The sequence below is a fragment of the Parasteatoda tepidariorum genome, chromosome 8 (assembly GCF_982258835.1).
Source record: "Parasteatoda tepidariorum strain Cologne lab strain chromosome 8, Ptep-v5.0, whole genome shotgun sequence".
Lineage (NCBI taxonomy): Eukaryota > Metazoa > Arthropoda > Arachnida > Araneae > Theridiidae > Parasteatoda > Parasteatoda tepidariorum.
In genome coordinates, this window is record NC_141762.1 from 85,968,516 (window position 1) to 85,995,976 (window position 27,461).

Here is a 27,461-nt window from a genome sequence, read left to right on the forward strand (position 1 = left end):
GATAGTCAATTTCACGCCAGGTAGCGGCAAGCATGTCGGCATCCTCAGAGGCTATTGCGGTTGTAATTCTGGCTTTTAGATCATCAGTGTTCGACACGATCCTCCTGTAAACATTGTCCTTCATAAATCCCCAAAGAAAGAAGTCCTAGTTCAAAATATGCACATAACTGTACAGATAAATTGCCCCATATCTATTCTCAATATTTACTTAAAATATTCAAACTCGGATAGGTATTTCAATGCAACATACTATATCACCTAAACAAGGAAAATGATTATAGACAAATTAGGAGGCCCAGAAAATGGCACAATATTTATGTACGTATGCATATAGTTTTAAGTGCGTATAATAACGTTAAAATGAAGAAACTGTTGCTTATATAGTAGATATATACATATAGGGTCCCAAAGCTCCGGTTGTGGGGACTGATGAGCGAAGCGAGTAAGGGTCAGAACCTTGTATAATATATTAATCAGTATACATATTTATTTTATTTTACAAATGACGCTACTAGGAGGGGTTGAGCCCGCTGCCCATCCCTTTTTTTTATCTACGGGCCTGCAGTGTACATTATTTATTTTTTTAAAAATAAAGTCACTAAAATAGTTACAAGCAGCATTTTAAACAAAATTTTTGCAAATATCCTCCACAAAACTTATATTTTATGGACATTAATAATTTCTGCGATTATCATACATAAAAATGGAAGCTTTGATTTTAACCAGGATATCAAATCTTGATTTTTTTTTTATTTTATCTTTAACTACCTGCGGAATTTTTGGAAAATACTTTCCGAAATTCGTACCGTGAAACTTCACATTTTTGGTCATAAATAATTTCTATAAGATAAATTCTATAAAACGAAGCTGTATACTTTGGGGATTGAGTTGTAATTTTCTTTCACTATGACGTTCCTGACACAATGTTTTTCTTTCGTTCCTTTTTTTAAGCCCCTTTCTTTTTTTTAAATGAAAATGCGGCTAAACCTCAAATGTTTAAAGAGGGTACGATAGGAAGAGATTTAAAAAATTTGAATCGCTGAAGGTTTCGGAGAGAAACATTTTCTATACAATAATATTTCTGATGCCAAAATTATTAAACTATTATTTTCAAACTTTGTCCCATGTATTATTTCAATGCAAGTAAATGCGAGTTCGAGCTGCAATATTATAGACGCATTAATTCAGGCACAAAAGATTCTAGTTTTAATGTCAAACATTCTTTTTTCTTTTCGTTCTCATCATATACATAAAAGCCTATATTTTTCTTTTATATTAATCTAAAATTTTAAATCTGCGTCCTTTTTATTATTTCACTGTAAGTAAACACGCGACCAAGTCGAAAAATTATAGACGAATTAAATGAGGTACAAGGGAGTTAAATGGTAACATCAATATTTCATTTGTATAAGAAGAATACATGGTGTAAGTATACATAATGACCCATATCTTCTCTTAATATGAACCTATAATTTTAAAACTTTGTCAGATATTGCTATAACGTACTTAACTATAATACAAGCCGTAAAATTTGAGCCGAATTAGAGAAGGAACAATGCGTCACAAAATGGTTCCAGTTGCACCGTATTCAAAACCGAGAAAAGAATTCGAAGCTTGATTCCCTCCTAACAGCCCGATAATCATAGCCTCTTGATATAGTATTAAGCGCCAGATTAAATCTGCTAAACCCAGGAACGTGAGTTCGAAAACCAGAATGGTCTTTTGCTACGTATTTAAATTAGAAGGCTAATATTGTTTTATTTTTCATTGTAGAATTTTTTTACTGTATGGTAAATATATTGAAATATTGCAAGTTATCGCTTTCAATATTATCAATTACAAAGAAAGAGTCGGGATTCTATGACTGACATTGCAATTAGACCCCATTGTGCCCGAAATAATTCTCAGAGAACACAAGAAATTTTAAGTAATTTTCCATAGCAACAGGCGGCATACTTACAAGCAGACAATCGCACCAAATCAAAGATAAATTCCTTACTTTATTATTCGTATAGTGCCAAGTACAGAAAATTACATAAATCGAGGAAAGATATGCTGTATGCTATTTACTTTATAGTATTTATTACAACTTGTCATCTAATTCATAATTTTGAGTGGAATATTATTTCTTAGAATCTCCCTCCCAGCGATAAATACTTTTACAGATGGGTCACAAAACGTGGTAGTGTGCCTTTGACTAACCATTTGCAGCATTTTTTGTCAATATTAAAAAATTGAGAATGTTGTAGTTTTTGCTTATTTTATTCTTGAAGATAAAATTGTATTTAACAAAAATTAACATGTCTTTTGAGATTGAAAAAAGTTATAATAATTAATTTAACAAATTTATTTCAACGCTAAAACTATTTAATTAATAATTACAGTACAAATGACATTAAAACACTGAGAAAAAAACAGACTAGAGCTACTTTTATTGCAGGAAAGTAGCAAATATATTTACTCACAATAATACAAAACACCAATAACAGCAGAGATAAAAACAATATTTAGTTTTTATAAATTATATGATGAAGCCATATTAGCGTTATTAACAAAATGACGATTAAAACAAACCAGTAATACCAGCAGTAAATACGGTATGAGAGCATTTTTTTACTTGCATACACATTGTACATGTTTGATTTTATATTGTCCAGCAGTTCTCAAATTCGGGATATGGCTGGAGTTGGGGCACATGTACATACACCTCCTCTGAGGTCATTCCATAAACTACCAATATTACTAAATGCCAAAGAGGGAGTCAGCCTACAATCTGGTAGTCGTCGAGATGACAGCTTTAGGAGGACATTATTAATTAGAACGATAGATGTTCCGACTTCTGACAGTGTGGAATTTGACAATGAGGCCTAGAACTTTATCTCAATATCATATCGCCATCACCGTACTCGGTTAGAAGATTTGCAGATCAGTAAGATATCCCTATGAAATTCATGCCTATACCACGATGCTTTTTTCCGTGTTGTTCAATGACTTTAGTGGCCTGTAGTGTGCGGTTTGCATCCTTCAACACTTAAACGCTTTTGTTATTGGATTGGGGGCCAAACCTTGATTTATCCGGGTAACATGACCTTATCCCAAAGAGACATACTCCTATTCATATGCTGGTAGTGTAACTTTCATCGTGCCCCTCAGGATAATATCGATGAGAGAAATAAAACTAAGTCGTGGTACCTAGGAATACAATTCTTTCATGTATAGCCTTCAATTTACAATGTTGGCAAAAATCGTCTTACCAATGGCCGCTCTAACCATATATGTGGAAGATTCCTTAGCTACATGCCTTCGGACAACAGTTTGTCTCGTTTGGAAATGTTTCTACAATCGTAAAATGGCGGAATGATAGGCGCCGAAGAAAAAAGCAACATATGTGACAGACTATGTGATGCACTCACAACCATATGTAACATATGTGACGCACTCACAACCATTTCAGAAGATTATCTTTTGAAAGCCATAGAAACAGGTCTAGCTTGATAACAAATTGTAAGGATGTTCTAAGCACCTTTTATCAGCATTTAAATCTTAAATGCACCTGCTGTAAACTTACACAAAGTCAGTTTCTTATATTACTATACCTGTTTCACGTGCATCTCTATACAAAAACGTGTTTGTCAATTATGTAAAATATTTGTATTCTTCCCTTTTAATCTGCCACGACTTGCCGCTTCTCTAATTGCGACTGGCTTCCAGAAATTAGTGTTTTTCTTCCGTGCTTATCTTAGAAAGTGAGCGTAAAATCTACATATCTAACGAGTGCATCTATCATTCCCCTTAATCAAAAAATTGGAACCCATTAGCAAAAATTAAGTCAGAAATGTGTACTCAGAAGGGATCGTGTAATTATATTTAAGTACGGAAAAAACAAAAACTCTATCAAAAATAATTTAAATCACTATCTAAGGAGGCGGAATGAAAAACAAAAGAACCAATTGGATTACCTGATGAAACTGGAAGTGTTTCTTACACTAGCGTTTTATTTCAGGTTTTTTTTCTTACGAATACAAAGGTTTTTCACGATTTTAGTCTCACATTCCGCAGTGCAGATTTGATAAATTTCGATGGCATTTTTGTTTTTTCTATCTTAAGCATCTGGCTTTATTTTTGACAAAAATGCTAATTTGCTTTATGATATTAAACAAATATTAGAGATGCAGTAAAGAAATTTAGACATTTTTGTACTTCATACTTTCTGTAGAATTTTAATTGAGCACACCAAATAATTTGCTGTATAAAAATGGATAGTTGCGCTTAAAACTTTTAAAGGCCTCAATTTATTTAATGAAAGCGCAGTGTAATTCATAACTATATATGACTAATTTTTAAATGTCTTTAATAAGAAAAATAAGTTTCATGTCATGGGACGTTATGGCAACATATTTGGCGATAGAATCGAATTAATTCAAGAGATTATAAATCTACACAATTGTTTATTTATAAAGTGTCATACACAGTGGGGTCATCCAGATGTCCTATGCACCCCTACCAGATATCTCTAATTTTTGTGCGGAATAAACTAATTAGGAAAATATTAAAAACAAACACTAATGTCCGACTAATTTTTAAAAGTTCTACATATCTTTTAAATTCTTTCATATGTGTATAGCACAAATTGTAGTTCTCTTTTATGAATATTAGTTTCTTGCATTAAGAAATCATTTTTTATACTTAGATTTGTAATTTTGTCAACAATGTCTATGTTTGCTTTCGTATTTAATTTAAAACAATTAAGAAAAAAATAGTTACTTTAGAACTGCAACAATACTCAAATTTAATGAAATATCAGAGAACTGTGCATAAAATTATATTGTTACACATTGTTAGCAAAAATATAGTAATTGTTGAGAACTGTAACAAAGGTATAAAAAAAATTGATGTTCATTCTTTTTTGAGCTATATTCAGAAAAGGTTGTCAATTTGACTGCGGTTTTCAAAAGCTTTAAAAAAGTGTTTAATTATGAGTGATTTGTATCACCAAAGAATGATTTCTTATTGGCTTCAGAAGAGGATGAGGTTTCCTCTCTATAAAAGAGCCATTATTAATCACTGGTTAAACCAGTTGAATGAACATCCTCGACCTCTATGTAAGTACAAAACATAAATTTTTCTATATCTTGATTCACAAAGCTGAAATTCGAGTGAGGTAATTAAAATGTATGCTGTCAATAGCATGATAAAATATGAAAAATGCCCTTTAGAGGACAATAAGTATTTCTTGTATGTGTTTGGCTGAAAATAATGAATTCGTAATTATTTTTGTTCACAACTCACCATTTTCAAAAAGGAACAAAGAAATTTTAATTTGGCTATTGCAATCTTGGCTAAGTTTTTTGCAATAAAAGACTTTATCTACCTCCTTGAAGTTTCAATGCTCTTGATGCATTAGGAAGCGAAATATCCGACAATCCACTTGAAGATTGATAAGTTTTCCTTCACAAAAAAAGAGCGTGATGGCTCGTTTTAATTTTTATGAATCAAACACATTTTTTAATAAAGAATTAATAGTTTAATTTTGAAATTGCAAAAGAAAGGAAATTCAAATTTGTTGTACAGCAGGTAATGGTTTTTAATTCGTGGCACCTCTTAGATTTAGCAATTTGAAAATAAATTTTTGGTCGGCCAACTTCTTGTAGAAATGTATACTTTTTCATAAAAAAAATATCAATATAAATAGCAAGGCAATAAATATTTGCAGTTAATATGGATATTAACTGCATAACTAATAGGAATATTCCTGGCACTAGTACCATTATATCACTTTCTTCAAAAAAACGTTGAGGATAATCAAATAATAAACGCGATGTAAGTAAAGTAATAAAAAAACTATAAAAAGGCTTCACATGGATGAACAAATTACATGAGAACTATATAATATTCTTAAAGAAAGTTATAAGTAAAAAGATTTAAAAATAGATTGCAGTTGAATTTGTAAAACCAGTTCTATAATGTGTAGTTCATTCAAGATAAAAAATTATATTTCATCATCATTGCCAAAATTTCATGTGCACTAATATCACAATATAATTTTCTCAAAGAGTAAGAAAAGTATAGAGATCATTTATTTTATTTTGTCAAATAACAAGAAATGAAATGAAGCATCTGTTTAAGAACTATAAGGCTTGGCAAGTATATTTTTTACAGAAAAACGTCAGTCTTTCCTAATGCATAGTAAGTTAATAAATATGGAGGTTTTAATTGTGTTTATTCTTTGCAGAACCTTACATTGTCTCATTAAATTTTACTTTTGTTTATTGAAAATATTAAAAAAAATCGTAATTTTTTTTCTGTATTTTAATGCTCTTGGCATTATGTTTCGTTAAATTGTTTTATACTTGTAAGTGTTGTAATGTTTTTTTTCTTCCTATTCTTAACTGTAGCTGAGGTTGTAGTAAATGTTGATGAGCGCTGCGATGGCAGCGGTGATGTTGAGACTGATATGTCTGGCAACATCAAAGATTGCAATAATTTGCATCACGTCCAGATGGACGATGAAGATTTTGATCTTCTTGAAAAAGGATTGTATGAACATACCAGGTATGGAGTTTTGGTTGATGATACGTAATTTACTCTATATATAAACTAATAAAGATTTCTACCAGTATTGTGCTAATAATATAAAGAAATATTTTTGCCTAATTTATTACCAAATTGAAATCAATCCACCTTTTTTTAAACTTGACATGTTTAATGTAGTTAGTCAAAATATATTTTCTTGAGGCATTTAAAATAATACGCCTGTTCCAGTTAATATATATTTAATTTATCTCAAAAAGAGGATTGTAAATAATTTTTCTTTCATTGAATACTCATAGATATTTAATTTTTTTTTATTTACTTATAATTTGAGTTCTCATATCGTGCAGTGAAATAATGGAGAATTTGCTATTTTTAAAATAGGATAGTATTTATATAAAAGTATTTTGGCTAATAATACGTAATTTACTTTTTGAACAAATTAGCGTTGATTTATGCCAGTATTGTACGAATGAATTTAAAAAAAACTAGGAGGCTTCGCCCCCTGCTCGCTGGCGTTCGCCAACCCCCGAAACTGCTTTCGCACCTCATTTCGGATTGCTTCGCAATCCGATGCTCGCTTTGCTCGCTCATTGGATACGTTCTTAACGTCTAGCTTTTGTATCCTTTTTTGAACACTGAAGTTCCGAAAACGTTTTACTGTAGAAAATTCTAAACCTGTGCATTTCAATATTAATTTGAAATTGCAAACAGTACGCATATTTTTCTTAATCACACTATTCTAAATTTCAGTTGTTGAGAAAAGTAACTGTTGTAAATTTTGTTTTAAAGTCTTTCCCACCAGAGGGCTAAAACCATGTGTTGTAAAGCAATATGAAATAGTACTGAACGCCGGATGTAAAGCATCGGCTTCGAAGAAGATAATTTTGTGAGAATGTTTTTGATAATTCGGTGAGAATTCACCCGATTAGACATATGATGCTCACTACGTGCTCTTGCGCGCCGAATCCTATCAATTAAAACTGAAAACTGTTGCCAACGCGAGAAAAGAAATATCATCGGTTTTATTGATACATACGTATTAGCGTTTTATATAATATCGATGATTTAAGAAGAATTTCACATCAAATTTTAATCAAGCATTATTATTTTCCTACTGACATAATTAATGTAATAAATTATTCTCTTTCCATGGCAATTAAAATATCATATTCTAAATATTTATAGATATTTTACTTATCCTAGAACTGAGATTGCAAACATTCCTTTTTTCAATGAATACAAGTATATTTCATTATTTTATTTGTAATTTTAGTTCTATGAATTGGGTAGATGAAGATTTTGATCTTCTTGAAAAAGGATTGTATGAGCGAACCAGTTATGGTGTATTGGATAGGTGATTAACTCCTTATACATTTCAATGATTAATATTGTGCTAATGACTTCTGTGCATTTTATTATCAAATTGAATTTAAGCCTCATTTATCTTCACACCTGACTTTTTTTTAAGAAAGGGAATATTGTCAGTCATAATTTAAATTTAAACAAGTTTCATATTTATTTTATTACTTGGGCTTAAACTTTTCTTTTCAAATTTATTATTGCTTAGGTGGTAGTGGTAGCATAAACAAATGGATTATTTCTGTGATTAATCGCTCAAAATATTTCTATAAATTTTGTCAGATTGCGAAAATTATGTTTCTGTTACACATGTAGTTACATGACAGCGGATTTTAATGCTAGATATCAAATTAATAATGTTTATACTTAAAAAATGCTTTTACTTTTGGGATCGTTTAACCTTTTTTTGATTAAATAAATATTGAACCTTGACTAATTGGGTATTTTTTAGAATGCTGAAAATATTATTAAAAAAATATTTGCTTATAATTTAGACTACACTAATAACATACAAGCTGTTAAACTTCTAATTAAATTATTCAGTAGTTTTCATACAGAGAGAAGTTATACAATATTGACCTGTCAGTAATTGATTATTGACGTATAACATCCATTAAATTTTTTGCCCCGTTTTCTTTTTCTTTTTTTTTAAATAGCGTGTTTTTAATACGTTTTTTTTTCTTCTATTTTTGATGCGCAATTACATTTTGAATTAATAATTGGGACAATTTTTTTAAAGCATATAACAATCATAATTTTACTTCTTTTCATGTAAATTAAAAATCAATAAGACTTTTTATTATAAGAAACTTTACATATTAGCGGTTTACCTGTTTAATTTCCTCATTGCTTTTATTTCAAGTTAGTTAATAGTATTAGAGTGGATTATGAACAAAATTTTATTTAATCTAATGTGATTTAATTTTATAACAAAACCACTTGAGAAGGAGGAATCCTAATTTATGAGATATGAATGATTCTTACAGAGAATCTCGTGTTGAGGTGATTGTGGAGACTGTGGTTGAAATCACGGCGAGAAAAAGAGTAAAAAAGAAGGAAGGATTCTTTGAATCCATCAGTAATTTGTATGGTTGGTTTAAAAAGTTCTTCTTCTAAAATTGTGCACATACAGGTAAGATCGAAAATTGTACTCTCTTATACTTAATACCTACTAAATTCCTAAAAACTTCTGATTTATTATTCCTATTGACTTGATCTGGAATCCGTTTGATTTTAATATGAAAATTTTTAAAAAAAAATGTCTTCTGCCAATAATGATTAAGCTTTATCCCTTTTGACTCCTTGCCACAAACAAATTCAAGATGGCGGCTAAATTTCCTCTGGCGGGAAGGACGAACTTATGACATTCATATTAGGCCCAAATCTCAATTTTAAAAACAATTAAAATTTTTCATCTAATTATTTATTGTTCAATAACTCAGGAGATGGCCTACACTGCAGTTTTCTTATGAAGGGAAGTAATGCACTATTGATCAATGTTTATACAATCCATAAACACATTTTGAAAAACATGCTTTTTAAAAAAAATGGTCACGTTTTTGTTGAGAAACGTTATTTTTTTTGTTGCTCTGAATCATAAATACAATATTAATGCAATGCATAATGTAATTAAATTATGAATAGACAATTATGAATTTAACTATGAGGGAAAGCATTTTATTAAGTTATTTTAAATAATTGTTTTCCTGATTGTCAAATTCGTTGAGACGGTAAAATTATAAGAGATATAACATACATGGCTTTACACTTTCTCCTGTAAATTACAAATTATTAAGACTTATTATAATAAGAAACAGTTCCTAATTTGTCTGATTCCGCGGCTTCATTTCCTCTTTTAAATTTTTGTTATAGGTCGATGACTCGGATTATTGTATTATTTATAACAATATTAAATTATTTATAACAATAATTTATTTTTTAATGTGATTGAATTTTTGATAACAAAATTTGTTGAAGGCAATTAAAATTTATGTGAGTTAATTATTTTTACAGAAAAGCCTTTGTTGATATGTTTAAGAAAGATTGGCTGAATGCACAATATAAAGAAAAGCACAAAAGGTACAAGGAATTCCGAAAGTTCTCAAGAAATTTATGTTGTTAGGAATATTGAAATGCTTTGACAATACCATATTTGAGCATTTTCATAAACAACCTAATAAATCAAAAATGTCTTTAAAAAAAAAAACTTCAAAGAAAATTTTTTGGCAATACGTAGAAATGAAAAAAAATTCTTGTTATATTTTGCAAAAAAAAAAGAGAAAGAAAAAGACTACTTCAGAAAATTTGTTTTTAATGCGTATAATAAATTATGAAAAAAAATAGAAAAAAATTCTTGATATATTTTGCCAAAAAAAAAAAAAAAAAAAAAAAAAAGCTACGAAAGAAAATTTTTTGGCAACTTTCTTCATAAATTATACGTATGAAAGGAAAAAAACTCTTGTTATATTAGGTAAAAAAAAAAAAAAAAACATGGGGTGTAATGCGACAGGCCTCCTCGTGATGCACCCTGGGTAACGCTAAATCTGTCGCAACGTCGCTTTACTTCTTCCTATTCTTTTTAGCATTTGGAAATTGCATTTACTATGGTAAAAAAAAGGCTGCTTATCTTTCAGTAGGATGAAATCTTACGTTATCTTTATGATTCCATTTTTAGGAATCGTTTTTAATTCGTTGTAGATTATATATGATATCAGAGGACGCCATTGGGCACTAATATAAATTCCTAAAAGAAATTTCTTAGTACCTTTGAAAGTATTTTTGTCAGCGTGCTATCAGAACTTGCAGGAGGTTTTGCGATTTTCACCTTCGCAATTTGCGATCACCTGGTTAATCTTTATATCACCTCTCTGAATATGTTGGATCACCTTATGTAGTACTTATATTAGAGTGGATACTCAGAGATAGTTGGATAACTTTTTGCAATGCATATTCATTTGAAAATTGATTTCATATTAAAATATCATCATCATGTTTTCCGAAAATTCCCATTATTTTCAGAAATATTCATAGAAAATTTAAAAATATTTTAATTTCCTTCAGAAATGCAAAGTTCTTGGGCAACCATTTTGCACTAATATGAGTATATACTCTTTGCCGTATTTCTTTTAGGCCGCATTTTAGAATTATAGGTTAAGAAAATGGACTTAGTTGGAAAGGCGATTTACGAAAAAGGCCATAGCTCGAACGAGTGTCGCGATGGGAGGTCACGTGAGGTCGCTGTGAGTTTTTCACTATACTTCTCTCTGGTTATTCTGTATATATACGAATCTCTTACTCATTTTTATTAGAAAACACAAATGAAATTAGATTAGTCAATATTACACTTTTATTTGTCTTTTTTAAATAATGAAAAAAGAAAATATGCGCAGGTATCCATTTCACCATTATTATATCTTCTTCAACAAATATAATTCCCTCATTGGTATTGAAAACCCATTTTTCAATTACATGTCATACAGATCCTATTTTCAAATGCAAGTGAGCCAGTTTTATGAAGAATTGAAAGAAATGGAGCCAACTAGCTCATCTTAAAAATAAAAAGAATTTTTAAAAAAATAAAATAAAAACTTGCCTTTACTTTATGAAGAAGAAAAGCTCAAAGAGTGTAACAGGGAAAAGGCAAATACAGTTTAGTTCGCAGTCAAGACAAATGTCGCACGAAATTTTTTAAAAAAATTATCAGTTAAATTACATGCTGCAAAATCTTATCTGAAGTTTTAAATACATAAAAATTTCTACAATTAAAAGACTGAAACTACATGAAATTGAATGTATTACTTAAAAGTAGTTTATGATTATTGAACTACTACTTTTTTTGAACTACTACCTTTTGATTATTTATGCTGGATGCTGCGTATGGTTATTAACTCGGTATTTTACGCAAAGCGCCAGCAACCGATTCGTCTGTACTGCGTACTATAAAGTCACCGATTCGTCTGTACTGCGTAGACGTACTATAAAGTCATGTAATCATTTTATGATGATTTTGATTATTGATAACTTATGATGATTTTTGATTATATACTACTTTTAAACTATTAATGTAAAAGTTTTAGTATTGTACTTATAGTGACAATCTATGAATAATAAAACTACTCATTTTAAAACCACGCTCATAAAATTTTCCTAGTTACATTACGATGTCAAAATTCTGGGTTAATTGCTTAAAGGTACCCAAATATCTTTAAAGACAAAATTTTGAAATTCTGAATTTAGAAATTTTTTTTTTGGATTTATGAGTGATTTATACACTAAAATATGTTATGAATACAAAAAATATTAAAAGAAATATATTTTGTAAAAAAATATGGGAAGAAAAGTAGTTTAAAAAAGACCAAAAATTCAACTTTTTCAAAATCGCATAACTTTGTTAAAGTGTATTATTTTTTCATTATTATTGTTTTATAATGCTTATACAAATTCAACTTAGGGAAAGAACTACTCATTAAACACAATATTAATATTTAGATATTCTACAGTAAGCATCGAAGTTTATTTAGCGAAAAAAGGCCATAAATTGCTATTATTTATTTTTTTTAAACTGTAAAACACGAAATAATCCGTAGTTTATTCTTTTGCATATGTATAGAAAAAAATCATGCGAAATTTCAAGTAATTTGAAATAAAACAGAGACATTGCCCTTAGAATAAAAGAAAATATCTAAAAATAAAGTTTTGAGAAAAAAAGACAAAAAAGACACTATTATCAATATAATAAAACACGAAATAATCCGTAGTTTATTCTTTTGCATATGTATAGAAAAAAATCATGCGAAATTTCAAGTAATTTGAAATAAAACAGAGACATTGTCCTTAGAATAAAAGAAAATATCTAAAAATAAAGTTTTGAGAAAAAAAGACAAAAAAGACACTATTATCAATATAAAAACCAATGTAGAAATTTTTTGTTTAAATAATCATAACTTTTATGCTATTTGACGTAGAAACAAAACTCAAACGGTTTTCAGAAAGAGAAATGTTCATATAGTTTTACTTTATATCAAAAACAGGAAAATGATATTTCAGACAAAATTTACTTAAAATATGGTAGTCGGATACTTGAACATTGTAAAAGCGCATTTCGAGTTGTGTTCATTTTCTTGAACACTCTTTTGGGGTTTGTCCATTTTATTGAAGACACATTTAAAAGCTGTGTCTATTTTCTTGAACACGCATTTCGAGTGGAGTCCATTTTCTTGAACATGCACTTCGGGCTGTGTTTATTTTCTTGAACGCGCATTTCGAGTTGTGTCTATTTTTTTGAACATGCACTTCGGGCTGTGTTTATTTTCCTGAACACGAATTCTGAGTTGTGTCTGTTTTCTTGAGCACGCATTTTGAGTTGTGTCTATTTTCTTGAACACGCATTTCGAGTTGTGCCCATTTTCTTGAATACGCATTTCGAGTTGTGCCCATTTTCTTGAACACGCATTTTTAATTGTGTCTATTTTCTTGAACACGCATTTCGAGCTGTGTCTATTTTCTTGAACGCGAATTTCGTGTTGTGTCCATTTTAGTGAACACGCAATGAACCTTTTGAGAACGTGTGTAAACTAGTAAGCATAATAAGAATGAAATATAATATATTCATATGAATTTTTTACTTTTAATACAATTTATAGCTCAGTTTATTTAAGCTTTTCATCTCCTCCAATGCATAGCAAAAGAAATTTCATCTGTTTTAATGAAATATTTTTCTCCGTAAAATATTGTATTCAAAAGATAGCTCATTTCTTAGCGCATTTCTTGAAATAAGTGAAAAAATACGATTGGTGTATTGAAATTAATCAGTGGTAGTTTATTTATTGAGAATAATGTTTATGAAACACACTAATATTATGTTTATATCTGAAAGATACATCTTTCGCAAACATTCCGAACATTTCTTAGTGTTATTGTATCATAAATCACTCCTTCGGTGGTGAAGGTTCCGGATTGGCTGTAGTGTAAAAGTTTCTAACCAATAAAGTGCTGCAAATGTTGAGCAGAGTAGAACCAAAAGCAAACATACTGAAGTAGAAAAAAGTCCAATGGCCACCAAGGGTATCAAAGCCAATACCAGCCAAGACACATCCAATACCAGCACCTGCAAATGAATACAGTTTAGTGTGATATGTATGACGAGTATGTTAAAATATTTTTAACTACTCTACTGTCATTAAGGGAAAGGCTGGGTGGAGCAAGGGAATTTTAAAATGAGATACCTACATAAGTGGTGTAGTGTGGGTATTTCGATCCTGATCGGTTGCTAAAACATGACATTTATTTTCGTTGGCAACTGTTCTTTCCATTCTATTTCGAGTAAGCCAAGCCTGTCAAGTATCATTTCTCTTTCTCAAAGATTTCAATTCTTTTACTGTATATTTACATAAAGACTTAACACAAAGACAGTACGTAGCCATGTGGAACATAAACAAATTAATTATGCATCGAAGTTGCCAGATACACAAAACAAAAATATATTAAGGTTACAACAAAATACATAAACAAATTATAAATCTAAATTAACAAAAAGAAGTAGACGAGAAGGAATTATATTTCAACTAATTCTATGAGTGATGCTGTTCTGTATAAAATTAACTTACCGTTAATTAACTTTTAACTTATGTGGAAAAAATGAGCTAAACTTTAATATGGCATTTTGCTGATAAAGACTAGATGGCGCTGACGTCATAGGTCACGTGTGTAGGTATGGAAGGTCTTCCATACCTTCTTGAAGTGCAAGTATCCAATTATGTTAATCCATGAAGGCTTAATTGTCAACTGTGAGTCGGAGCTCAATGTAATTTATACGGATAATTTGGAATTACAGAAAAATCCTCCTGTGGCAAAAAGATTTTTTTTAAGTATAATAATTTTAGCTTAATCCTAGTATACGTTGCAGGGTGAATTTGGTGATGTTTGGGAAGAGGATAAGGTTTTCAATTATGTTGTTGTAAATTTGACGAAATTTGGTGGATTATTGCTTTTTAGACATTTTGCAACTCATGGTGTGGTTTTATGGTTAAGCTTGAGATTTGTAAATTCATGGGCTTAAAGATGGATTCACGCTTTTTCATGGTAATGTGCTTATGTATTTGTCATTTTCAAGTTACAATTTTTTGTCATTGTCTACGCCAGTTTTTGTTGACTTGTTCAAAGACATGTTAACGCTTCAACAGTTTGGTGACAAGAGGGTCATTAACGCGTTATTACGGCGTTGTAGCCATTTTTTACAATCAACCCAAGTTTGTAACGTATACTAGGATTTTACAATAATTTTTAATGTAAAAGTATGAAAAAACATGAAGTATTTCTTAAAGCTTAAATTTTATTACTTCTGTAAAAGAAAATGTATAGAGAATGTTATAGCACAATCTCATTTTCGAATCCAAAATAGATCTGTAGAAGGCAGAGCTGATATTTTAATGCCATAATCAAGTTTTAGAACGCTTTAATAACCAAAAATAATTCATTCAACTGATATACTAGTTATTCGATGGTGCTGTTATTGGCCTAAAAATCAAAGCGTGTAACATAAAAATGCATTCGCTAAGCACATAAAATTAGTTAAAGAGCAGATAAAATATTCTTTAAAAATATGATAAAATATTAAAAATGCAAATTTCTGAAAAATATGCTCTTACCTATTGTTTATATTATTATGTTATTATAATTGTTTCATACCTAATCCTTCATGAGTAGAGAAAAGAATTGATTGAGTTGTGGCTTCTGTTCCGGTCTTGGCACTAAGTTTTCCAAATGATGCCACTGCTGGATAAAATAACCCGTAATTGAAACCCTGAGTAATTTCAACTGGGAGAACAAGCCAGGGGTTTTGAAGGTAACTGTAACACAAAAAACGAATTGCATAAAATAAAAGAGATAAACTGTTTATATTAAAATGCCCGAGTTTTTCTATAATCCATCCAGAGTAGAACATGATTGGCAATTCACCCGCAAAGCATTGCATGTAAGGAATCATGCCGCAGAGAAAGTTGTTAGCTCCCAATGAAGAAACGAACCAAATGAGATAAAACCAAGTAATTCCAGACCCTACTCCATTTATAAATACGCCAAGTTGATATGCCAAAAACGTTGGCGACTTAAGAATAGTCGCGACGTCCTTTGCTATATTTTGAGAAAACTGTGGAATGACGATATCCATTTTATACAAATTCCAAATAGTCAAACATTGCAAAGACACCATGAGTAACCATGTTGCATAAAAATCATTAGTAAAATCACATAGCAGTCCTCCCAAAGGCGCCAGTAGACCCCAGCTAATGGCAGAATAAATCCTTTGGCGACCGAAATCTCTTTTGTACTTTTGTACACTCTCACAGCAGATGGTATCTGACAATGTAAATGTAGAACTAGCACAAGTGCCCACCAAAAACATCAATAGAGCATAAATCCAAAACTGATATGTCTTAAAATCATTCACAGATTCTTGTGCCATAAGTTCTGTCAATAGTCCGGAAAAGACCAGTGAGCATTGAAAAAAACTTATGTTGGAATTTCTAATAGCCATTGCCAGTTCACCTGGGGCAATAGAAGAATGGCGAAATGGTAAGCTGTGAAATTTCTCAAATTTTGAAGAGTAAATAGAGCAGCAAAAAGTATTCTGTGGTTTTAACTTCATCGTATCTTTCTTTGTGACGCTGTTTGCTTCAAAACAGTTCACCACTGAATTTATATGTGATATGAAACAAACAATTTCACCAAGCTGACCTTCAAGTGTGACTATTACCTCCGTAGTTGTTGATGCAGCAAATTTTACATCTGCTGGTGTATTGTTGTACGCGTCGCAGTTAGCATTTTTATCATATGAAATGATAAGGAAATGATAAGGAAGTTTTGCAACCTTATAGTCTTTGAAGTAGTCAGATAATGTGTCGTTTTGGGTCATTCTTGCGGTCTTCATTATGGGTGGAATGAAAAGTAGAGATAAGTAAATCGAGCAATGCATGATGATCAGCACACTTATCATAATTTTCATTCTCTTGAAATAATCTGCTACGTATCCCAGAGCAGTTTTGGTCAATATAGTACTAAATAGTGAAGCAGTTGTAATTGTTGCATACGAGGTGGCTGAAATTCCGATTCTGTTCTTCGCAATAAGAGGAGAATAAGGCAGCATAGCTCCCATGGCTATAAAAGAAAAACGCACTATAAGTTCAATTATTAAAGTATATATCTATAATTCAATGTTATAACATTTATTTTTTGTAAAAAATAATTAAACGTATTGCAAAGATACTTGCGATCGCATTCTTTAAGGAATCATAAAATCTATTTGTTTAACAACCTAAACAAATTAATTTGTAACATAAAAAACAAACAAATGAATAATCATTACCCAAAACAGCTAAAAAAATTCTCACCTCCAAAAAATAAGAAGAAATGTATCTTAAATCGAATCATTTCTTTGTCGATGTGCCAAAAACCCTTTTTTGCTTCATCCTCTTCGTGAGTGGCTGGAGTAGTCACTGAAATTTCTCCTCCCTCCATCTTTGAATCCATTATTGCTTATAAAGAATGTGCATTCATTGTTCATTTGTCTGTCACATCAAATCTAAAGAAAATGCGATTATTTTTGTAAGAATTTAAACAGAATAAAATAAATATAAACATGTTAAATTCGAAATATTATTATTATTATCATTTCTATTATTATCATTACTATTAGTATCATTACTAATATTATATCAATGCTGATTCTATATTGCTGATTCTTATGCAAAATAATCTCTTGAATATGAATATCCCCTCGTTTTCTGGAAAAGCCACAGGAACTGATAGAATAGGAATATTTCCGTATCGTATCTGCTGCAGAATAATCTCCAAGTCTTGGCAACTGCTGGGCAGCAACCCACGAAAAACTATTTGGGAAAAAAATCATTATAAAAGGACCAACTTGAAGGATTTAACTCGTAGCCATCAGCCAGCAAGCATCTACTTGTTTTCATTTATTTATTTACTTTAAATAACAAGTTTAAAATTCATTTGGTGCCTCGGGGAATGTAGTTGGCATGACAGATCAGGATAGAAATTTTTCTGATGAAAATTTTCATGAATGATGCAAATTACTATTCTTCTTCTTCGTCAGCACTACAGCCTAGTGCAGGCCAAGGCTTTCTCAATTAGCTGCCTCCAGGAGCTAGATTTTTCCACCTGTTTATTCCCAACAATTTTAAGTCCTATTCAACGCTGTCCAACCATCTTGTAGCTGGTCTCTCTCTTCTTCTAGTTCCTACAATTTTCGAAAAAGGAAGGTTAGAAATTACTATTACAAATGTATAACTATGTTGTAACAGACTTATAATATTACAAATTTTATAAGTCTGTAACATTGAAAAACAATATTACAACTATAATTACATGATATTGTAATAATTTAAAAACTCAAAAGCAACATTTTTAATGAGCACGATTAATCAATTTGAATGAACAGCTGAAATTATTTGATTTTGGATTTTCTTAAATTTAGAGACACTGGGCTACAGTATAATTTGTTATCCCTCGAGAAAAAAACTGCATTTTATAATCTCCTTTGGCAGCTTTAAAAAAAGTTTTGCAAAGCTGAAGCACTCTTTTAAAAACATACAGCATACATTTTGTGATTGATTTTATATATATATATATATATATATATATATATATATATATATATATATATATATATATATATATATATATATATATATATATATATATATATATATATATATATATATATGTAATACAAAAATTAAATACTTTTGTATTAATAAAAGCATTAAAACTTCATTCCTTTTCCTAAAATATCTTTAGTAAAGGATAAGGGTAGAAATTCTATTTTGGGACTTCAAGGCTAAAAACATGCCAATGAATAATAATTAGATTTATACTTCAAAAGAGAAGTTATTTTAAGATCTTTCACTTCCATATAAGGAAAGATTAAACGATTTGCTATGAGTAATAAATAAATTGATGAGGCGTAAGAATACAGAAAAAGGCAATAATGACTGGCCGCTTCACAACTTGTAATCATCCTATAAAACGCAGGACCGAATGTTTTTGCGTGGCTTTTTGTTGTTTATCATGCTTAAATAAAATCCGTCAGCTTAGACGGGAAATGGGTCTCCCCCCATCTCCAGCGGGAGGAGGCTAAGTGCATGCTTTCACCATCGCTTCTAAATAAAAAGGATTATGCACAACATGGACTCGTTAATCATGCTGCTTTGACTACTAATTAACTAAAAAATAACGGTGTGGATACACCGTTATTTCAAGCCAGGCAGGATGTTGGCTTCGCGAAAGAAACTCAGCAATTCTATAATTTTGCGGGATAGGTCTTAAGTGACTGCTACTTTGTCGCCTTGGAACTCCCTTTTTACCCCCTTGGTTTGAAGAGAAAAAACTTCAATGGACTCCTGAGATTAAAAAGTTTTCGATTGTGGGGAAAAAATGAAAAAGACTTCCCATCCTAGACACCCGGAAGAAATCGCCTAACGCCGTTCTGAAGGATTCCTCATCCCTTCCTAAAAAATCTGTTCCTTATCGATGCTGATGCCTGGAGTCAGACCGTTCGCTTTTGTCTGAGCCCTCATAAAGTTTTGTGCCTGTTGGTGCCCAAGAAACACAATGGAAGTGTGCGATTTATGCGGATTAGTGTTTTAGAAAAGTCCTAATCATGATGTTGTGAGAAAAAAAAAGTGGTGAGTCGGCACCGAGTGATAAAGAAAGTGTTGTGAAAACAAAATATAGAAGAAGAAAACCAATTATGTGCACGTTTTTTATTAGAAAAATTAGAGGAGCTTTTGCTCCTATGGAAAATTCCTTTTTAGGAAAAAGATTTTTTTTTCCTCTCCTTCGAAAGTGACAAAAAGATAAATCCCGTACATATCTGCATATTTTTTTTTCTCTTCATAATGAATAATTTTTATTGCATATTTTAATAATCTAAAATTTTATTATTACGTATCTTTGAATAATCGTAAAATATGAAGTGCATTTTTGTGTTTATATTGTTTTTTTTATTATTTTTTATGATAGAATAGTGCATTTATACTGCTTTTAAAATGTTTTTAAAAGAAATAGATGTGGTTCAAACGTCAATTAAAGTAGCGAAGGCAAACAAAATTAAGTTATTATTTAAACTTTTGTTTCCAAATGATTTGTCTAGATTAAACCGTAACAAAATTCTAAATTTTTCAAAATTTTCTTTTGAATCTAAAGATGATGAATTTTCAAACAAACTGAAAGAAATTTGTGATAAATTTAATTTTTCGGATTTAGTCCAAATTTCAGACATTCTTAATATTTCCAGTGAAGGAAATAAGGAGGAAATTGCCAAGCATATTTTAAATTGTTTATGTGATTTTAATTACTTAAAAAATTCTATTGTAATTGAAAATCCCTCCGAAGATAAGGAGGAAACTACTCAGTTTAAAAGTAAACAAACTCAAACTGATTTTGAACCACATTTACCAACTAAAACTTATGTAAATAAATTTACACAAGTTAGTTTAAATTCTATATGTACAAAAAGTAGCGTTGATGAAGATATGGTATCCTATAGTCAAAGTTCTAGTAATTATATAAATTGGAAAAATGTTATTTATAGTAGGAAAGAGGACAGTCATACCAACATAAATTTTATAAATTCATAGTATTCTAAATTTTATTATTATTTTTTTTTGGCTTACCAAAAAAAATTTTTAGGGGGGGAAGTAATACAAAAATTAAACACTTTTGTATTAATAAAAGCATTAAAACTTCATTCCTTTTCATAAAATATCTTTAGTAAAGGATAAGGGTAGAAATTCTATTTTGGGACTTCAAGGCTAAAAACATGCCAATGAATAATAATTAGATTTATACTTCAAAAGAGAAGTTATTTTAAGATCTTTCACTTCCATATAAGGAAAGATTAAACGATTTGCTATGAGTAATAAATAAATTGATGAGGCGTAAGAATACAGAAAAAGGCAATAATGACTGGCCGCTTCACAACTTGTAATCATCCTATAAAACGCAGGACCGAATGTTTTTGCGTGGCTTTTTGTTGTTTATCATGCTTAAATAAAATCCGTCAGTTTAGACGGGAAATGGGTCTCCCCCCATCTCCAGCGGGAGGAGGCTAAGTGCATGCTTTCACCATCGCTTCTAAATAAAAAGGATTATGCACAACATGGACTCGTTAATCATGCTGCTTTGGCTACTAATTAACTAAAAAATAACGGTGTGGATACACCGTTATTTCATATATATATATATATATATATATATATATATATATATATATATATATATATATATATATATATATATATATATATATATATATATATATATATATATGTTGGGATGAGATGAGTATTGAGAAATTAAAGATGTATTGGGATTAAGGAAATAGATATTTATTCAACAACAAGCAACACCTGCATGCTTGGGTTATACACGAACACTGCATATCTCGACCATACCTGGCGCTTTCTATTGACTCCCGACAAGGGAAATTATTGGTCGTTCAAAAGACACGCTGTGCTTGCTGCTTACAGCGAAGGTTAATTGCTGCCGTCTAGTGGCAGGTTTTATAATATTACCATGGGCTTAGGATTGCCACATGAGTATCCCCCCAGTGAAGGAGAGAATTGACAGAACGACACAGGCATTACCGAGACATACAATGGCAATAAATACAAAGCATGCTGAAAGTTATAAAAAAAAATATAAGAAAAGTTGAAATGCATGTTACATGACATAATAATTTGAGTAATAAAAAAAAAATAGAAAGTTGAAATTTCAGAATAAACACTAACATAATAGGTTGGTAAAGTATGAAACATTTGGTTGGTGAAGAAAATAACACAATATTATCACATTTTGGCAAAAAAAAAAGGAAAGTTTCATTTTGATTTTACTCAGTGATAAGTCTCTTAGGGAAACGTACACGTCTTCCAGATTTTGTCAGTTGTCGTGAGGGCAAACTTGGAAAATCACTCGTTGAAGTTGTGGGCACAATTGGAAAATCACTCGTTGAAGTTGTGGGATCAATTGGAAAATCACTAATCAAATCATTAAAAATAAATGCGGGTTTAACCCTATCTAGTGACACACAAGTTTTCTTCTCATTTTTCTGGATGGTAATGTGTTTATCAGTTCTTGACAAAACTTCATGGGGGCCCGTGTAAGGCTGTGTTAACGGTGGGACAATTTTATCCACACGAAGAAATACATGGGTGCAGTCCTTTAGTTTAGGATGCACAAATATTTTGTGTTGACCATGAGCAGATGTTGGTGTTGGTCTCATGCTGCTCATTTTCTCTCTTAATTGTTGCACAAAGGGATAATCACAAGGCACTGAAGGGGTGTCTGAGCATATTTCAGCTGGTAGCCGAAGAGGCATACCATATACTAATTCAGCACTGGAAACTTTTATGTCAGGTTTGACAGCAGCTCGTAACCCGAGTAAAATCACAGGTATGGTTTCAGTCCACTTAACATTTTCGTGAGCTTTAATGGAGTTTTTTAAAACTCTGTGGAAACGCTCTATCAAACCATTAGATTGAGGGTGGAATGATGTGGTACGAATGCGATTTGTCCCGATGAATCTGGTTAGTTCTTTAAAAAGAGAAGATTCAAACTGGCGTCCTTGATCCGTTGTTATTGTGGCAGGACACCCAAAACGAGATATCCAGCCATGGAACAGTGCACGACACACAGTTTCAGCCACCATGTCTGCCAAAGGTATTACCTCAGGCCACCTGGTGTATCTGTCGATGATGGTGAGACAATACACTTTTCCATCAGACGGAGGCAAGGGACCTATCAGGTCTATGTGTATGTGAGCAAATCTTGCATCAGGTAAGGTGAATGTACCTAGGGGTGCTTTTGTATGCCTGTGTACCTTTGAACGCTGGCAGGCAGAACAGCTTTTGACCCATTCTTTGACATGTCTTTTCATGTTAGGCCAAACATATCTGGATGCAATTAAACTGAAAGATGTTGCAGCACCAGGATGAGCAAGATTGTGAAAATGTTCAAACACAGTTCTTCGGAATTTTTCAGGAACAAAAGGTCTAGGGGATCCGGTTGACAAGTCAGCTATCAGCTCAGTGGCTGACACTGGAGATGGAATGCTTTTCAGGTTGAGAGAAGATTGGTTGTCTTTCTGGATACTTTGTAACTCTTCATCACTTTGCTGTGCTCTGGCCAGTGCTTCAAAATCGAGAAATGAACTTGAAATTTGATCAATTTCAATTCGGGAGAGAGCATCAGCCACTGTGTTGCACACACCACTAACATGGCGCACGTCCGTACTGAATTGTGAGATAAAATCAAGATGACGCCATTGACGTGGGCTACACTTGTCTGGATTTTGCTTGAAGGCATAAATGAGTGGCTTTTGGTCAGTGTATATTGTGAAGTTTCTCCCTTCCAGCATGTGACGAAGGCGCTTAACTGAACTGTACATGGCAAAGAGTTCTCTGTCATAGGTGGACCATTTTTGCTGACTTTTCGATAGCTTCATTGAAAGAAAGGCAATAGGCTCCCAGTCTTTGCTGTTAAGCTGCATAAGAGAACCTCCTATGGCTCTATCACTTGCGTCTATCCATAGGCTTAACTGTGCTCCAGGGATCGGATGACGTAAGAGAGTTGCATTGGCTAGAGCTTGTTTGGCATCAGTAAAAGATTGTTCAGCCTCTTCTGTCCAGTGAATCAATTCGTCTGACTTTTTAACCGAATGTTTAGATTTCTTTTTAGAGTTTTTGATTCCTTCCAAAAATTTATTTAACGGAGCTAATATATGAGCTGCTTTAGGTATGCACCGCCGATAAAAATTATACAATCCGAGAAATCGTCTTAATTGTGTGAGAGTGTTAGGTTGAGGAAAATTTATGATACAATCGACACGATCTGATAAAGGCTCTATACCTGATTCCGAAACTTTAAAACCTAAAAAATTTATTTCCGAAACACCAAATATGCATTTTGACGGTTTTAAGCTCAATCCAAAATCTTGTAAACGTTTGAATAAAATTTTAAGATGTTCAAGGTGTTCTTCGGGTGAGTGAGACGCGACAAGAATGTCATCCACAAAGACATAAACAAATGAGAGATCACGCGTGACTTGGTCCATAAATCGCTGAAATGTCGCTGCGGCATTGCAGAGGCCAAATTGCATTCGTTTGCACTCAAATAAGCCAAAAGGTGTAATTATGGCACTTTTATGAACATCGTCTGGGTGGATAGGAATTTGATGGTACGCTTTAATTAAGTCGATATGAGAAAACACACGAGTACCATGCAAATCGGCTGTGAAATCTAAAATGTTTGGTACGTTATAGTTATCTTTAACCGTTTGAGCATTTAGCGCCCGATAATCCCCAACTGGCCTCCACTCGTTACTGTCTTTTTTAGGCACCATGTGCAAGGGAGATGCATAATTGCTTTTAGAAGGCTGTATATGGTCTAATTCAATCATATTTTGAAATTCCGCCTTAGCAATGCGGAGGCGATCAGGTGCAAGACGTCGAGCTTTGGCAGTTACGGGTGGTCCTGTTGTTTGAATGTGGTGAACAACCGTATGCTTTACTTCTTGGTCAGGGCGAGGTGGTTTTGTAATATCGGGATATTTTTTTAAGAGTTCATGATAAATAGTATCACCTGTCACTGTTTTAATTGAATGAATATTACTGTTACGCACTATACAATGACAGTTAAGATTAGTTTTCAAATCAAGTAATGTTTGTTTACTTAAGTCAGGCACTAAATTAAAATTATAAAGAAAATCTGCACCAATGATTGGTGTCGAAACGTTACCAACTAAAAACGACCATTTGAAAATTCGTCTCAAACCTAAATCCAAAGAAAATGTTTGAGAGGTATAAACTTGTATCGGCGATGTATTTGCAGCCGAAAGCGTCATTTTTGGGGAGTGTCTCTTTTGAAATTTTGATGCCGGAATTATGCTTACATCAGAGCCTGTATCTACTAAAAAACGAACATTACTACGCCTATCCCGAACAAAAAGGCGACGAGAAGTATGTGGCACGGCGCTAGTCGCCACTACGCTTGGCCATTCTCGTTTTTTTCAAATCGACAAGGAGCGGTACATTTTCGGGCTTTTTTTCCGAATTTGTAATGATACCAACAGAGGTCAAATTTTTTTTCTTTAGATTGGCTTCGCTGCCGATTAAAATTTCGATCGCGACTTTGATTTCTACCACGTGAAATTTGATCTATTCTCAAATTTATTTTTCGAATTTCATCCAAAATCCTATCTTCACTGGATGTAGAAGAAACTGAACAGGTACTTACTGGTGCTGGTGTTACTTCCAGGATACGATCTGCCACCTCAGCGGCTTTCTCCAGGGTCAGAGGGGTAATAGCAGCAAGGATGGATTGTACTGAAGCAGGTAAATGAGACAGGAAAAGTTCCAACATCAATTCATTTGAAACGCTATGCGATTCCGCACGCCGCTTCATGATCCTTAGCAATTCACTGGGTCGGCGATCTCCTAGCTCTTCCCCAACAAGCAATTTTCTTATTTCTTGCTGAGATGATTCCCCAGTTCGTTTTATGAGCTCAGTCTTTACATGTGAGTAGGGATCCGTAGCGTCAGGATTTAAAATTACATCCCTGATGATTGCGGTTGCTTCGGGCGGCAGGTGTGCTATGATGTAGTTGAATTTTGTTTTACTCTCTGTAACAGCTTTCGGGCATCCTAGTTGAAAAGTACTCTCACAAATCGTAAACCACAGAGCTGGGTCAGCGAAATTGTAAGAAGGTATTTTTACCGCGTCGACCATCTTTGATTGCAAAGTCCGGTTACAAGTTGAAAGTTGGAGTCGAAATCGAAATTAGTAAGCCATAATTTAGATGCGTATATCTATTGTCCAGAAGGTCACCATTGTTGGGATGAGATGAGTATTGAGAAATTAAAGATGTATTGGGATTAAGGAAATAGATATTTATTCAACAACAAGCAACACCTGCATGCTTGGGTTATACACGAACACTGCATATCTCGACCATACCTGGCGCTTTCTATTGACTCCCGACAAGGGAAATTATTGGTCGTTCAAAAGACACGCTGTGCTTGCTGCTTACAGCGAAGGTTAATTGCTGCCGTCTAGTGGCAGGTTTTATAATATTACCATGGGCTTAGGGTTGCCACATATATATATATATATATATATATATATATATATATATATATATATATATATATATATATATATATATATATATATATATATATATATATATATATATATATATATATATATATATATATATGTAATGCACTATAAAGAATAATTTTTATCTTTAAATTTCTAATAATATGAAAATTAAAAAGTCTCTTGTGGTAAATAATTCCTTGCTCCTCAATTACGGTGTTCATTCCATATTATCGATTACAAATTTGAAAGTTTATAATATATCTAATAAAATGTTTCATTAAAAATTGACATACCTCTCCATCAAAGCTACTTTTTGAAGCCACCACTCTAATTAGAAAACTGCAACGTTGTATGAAGACCACAATTATTTTCTGTCCAATCCTATCACGTGATCATTTTCCCTTCCCACACAAACATTATCATTCCTTTGAAGTGATGATATTTGGTATGATTTTACAACGCAACCTATTTTTTCTATGATATATCCTGTAAATGTCGTTTTAAGATATAAGTATAAGCCTTGTGTTCTATTGAATTAAATGTTTTGAATATTTTATAATTATCTTAAAAGTGCAAATGAAATAATGTTTGACAACATGCAAGACCGTAGATAATGTTATATAAGTAATGTGATAATTACAAGAGCAAAAATGGCTAGATAAATGAATCAACCTCTAAGTAATTTATCATTGCTGGAGTTTATTCTTTTCAATATCAAGTTACAACAGCTTGAAAAAAAACTATTCCAGGCACCATTTTATTTCTCAATGTTCTTCTTTATCTCTCTCTCTCTCTTTTAGAATGTATTTTTTATTTTTATTTTTTTGTGAAATTCGACGAGGATTAGAAAAAATTAAATAAGAAGCTGTTATCTCAACTTAGCAAAACAATAATTTATAGCAATAAATCTAATGTCCTTGACAAATTTATTCATTTAAACGATTTTGAAAACGTTTTTTTAAAATTCGCAAAAAATCGTTTTACGTAAAATAGTTTGTTTTTTAAAGTATTCCACTCTTAAGAATACATAAAGAATTTTTAAATTACGAATGTAATTGTAAAAAAAGGAGTGAAATATTCTATTTTTTTAAGAATACAGGAAGACTGTTTAAGAAATAGTTATTAAAATTGTTCATATGCTATGAAATGGTTGTAAAACAGTTGAAAAAAATTGTTAGACATTAAAATAATAAGTTATTATTGAATTGAAAGAATGGAACAGATAATTTAATAGTTAAGTGCTTTTTTCTGGGATTTCACCCACTTTTCTTTCGCTTTAAGTTACACATTGTTTTATTGCACCAAAGCTATTCAATTTAGGAACTTAAAACTACGAAGGTGTGTTAAAAGGTCTACAAGAAGTATGATGGAAAGAAGAAGAAAATTCAACA

At 31.7% G+C, this 27,461-nt stretch overlaps 2 protein-coding genes across 3 annotated transcripts; both read right to left on the reverse strand.

Moving 5' to 3' along the window:
• Positions 1–13,686: 13,686 nt before the first annotated feature.
• Positions 13,687–26,711, reverse strand: LOC107456943 (major facilitator superfamily domain-containing protein 6). Of its 2 annotated transcripts, none has more exons than XM_016074939.4 (4): positions 26,364–26,711; positions 17,280–17,470; positions 15,580–17,046; positions 13,687–13,999 (listed from the first exon to the last, which is right to left on the reverse strand). In XM_016074939.4, exons 2-4 carry the CDS (start codon positions 17,416–17,418, stop codon positions 13,821–13,823), a joined length of 1,785 nt encoding a protein of 594 aa, XP_015930425.1. In that variant the 5' UTR covers positions 17,419–17,470; positions 26,364–26,711; the 3' UTR covers positions 13,687–13,820. The 2 variants fall into 2 exon arrangements, with proteins under 2 accessions (XP_015930425.1, XP_071037237.1); XM_071181136.2 differs by lacking the exon at positions 26,364–26,711 and adding an exon at positions 17,986–18,151.
• Positions 24,952–25,695, reverse strand: LOC147806488 (uncharacterized). The gene has a single exon (XM_087149649.1). The coding sequence runs from the start codon at positions 25,693–25,695 to the stop codon at positions 24,952–24,954; it is 744 nt and encodes a 247-aa protein (XP_087005775.1).
• Positions 26,712–27,461: the final 750 nt, after the last annotated feature.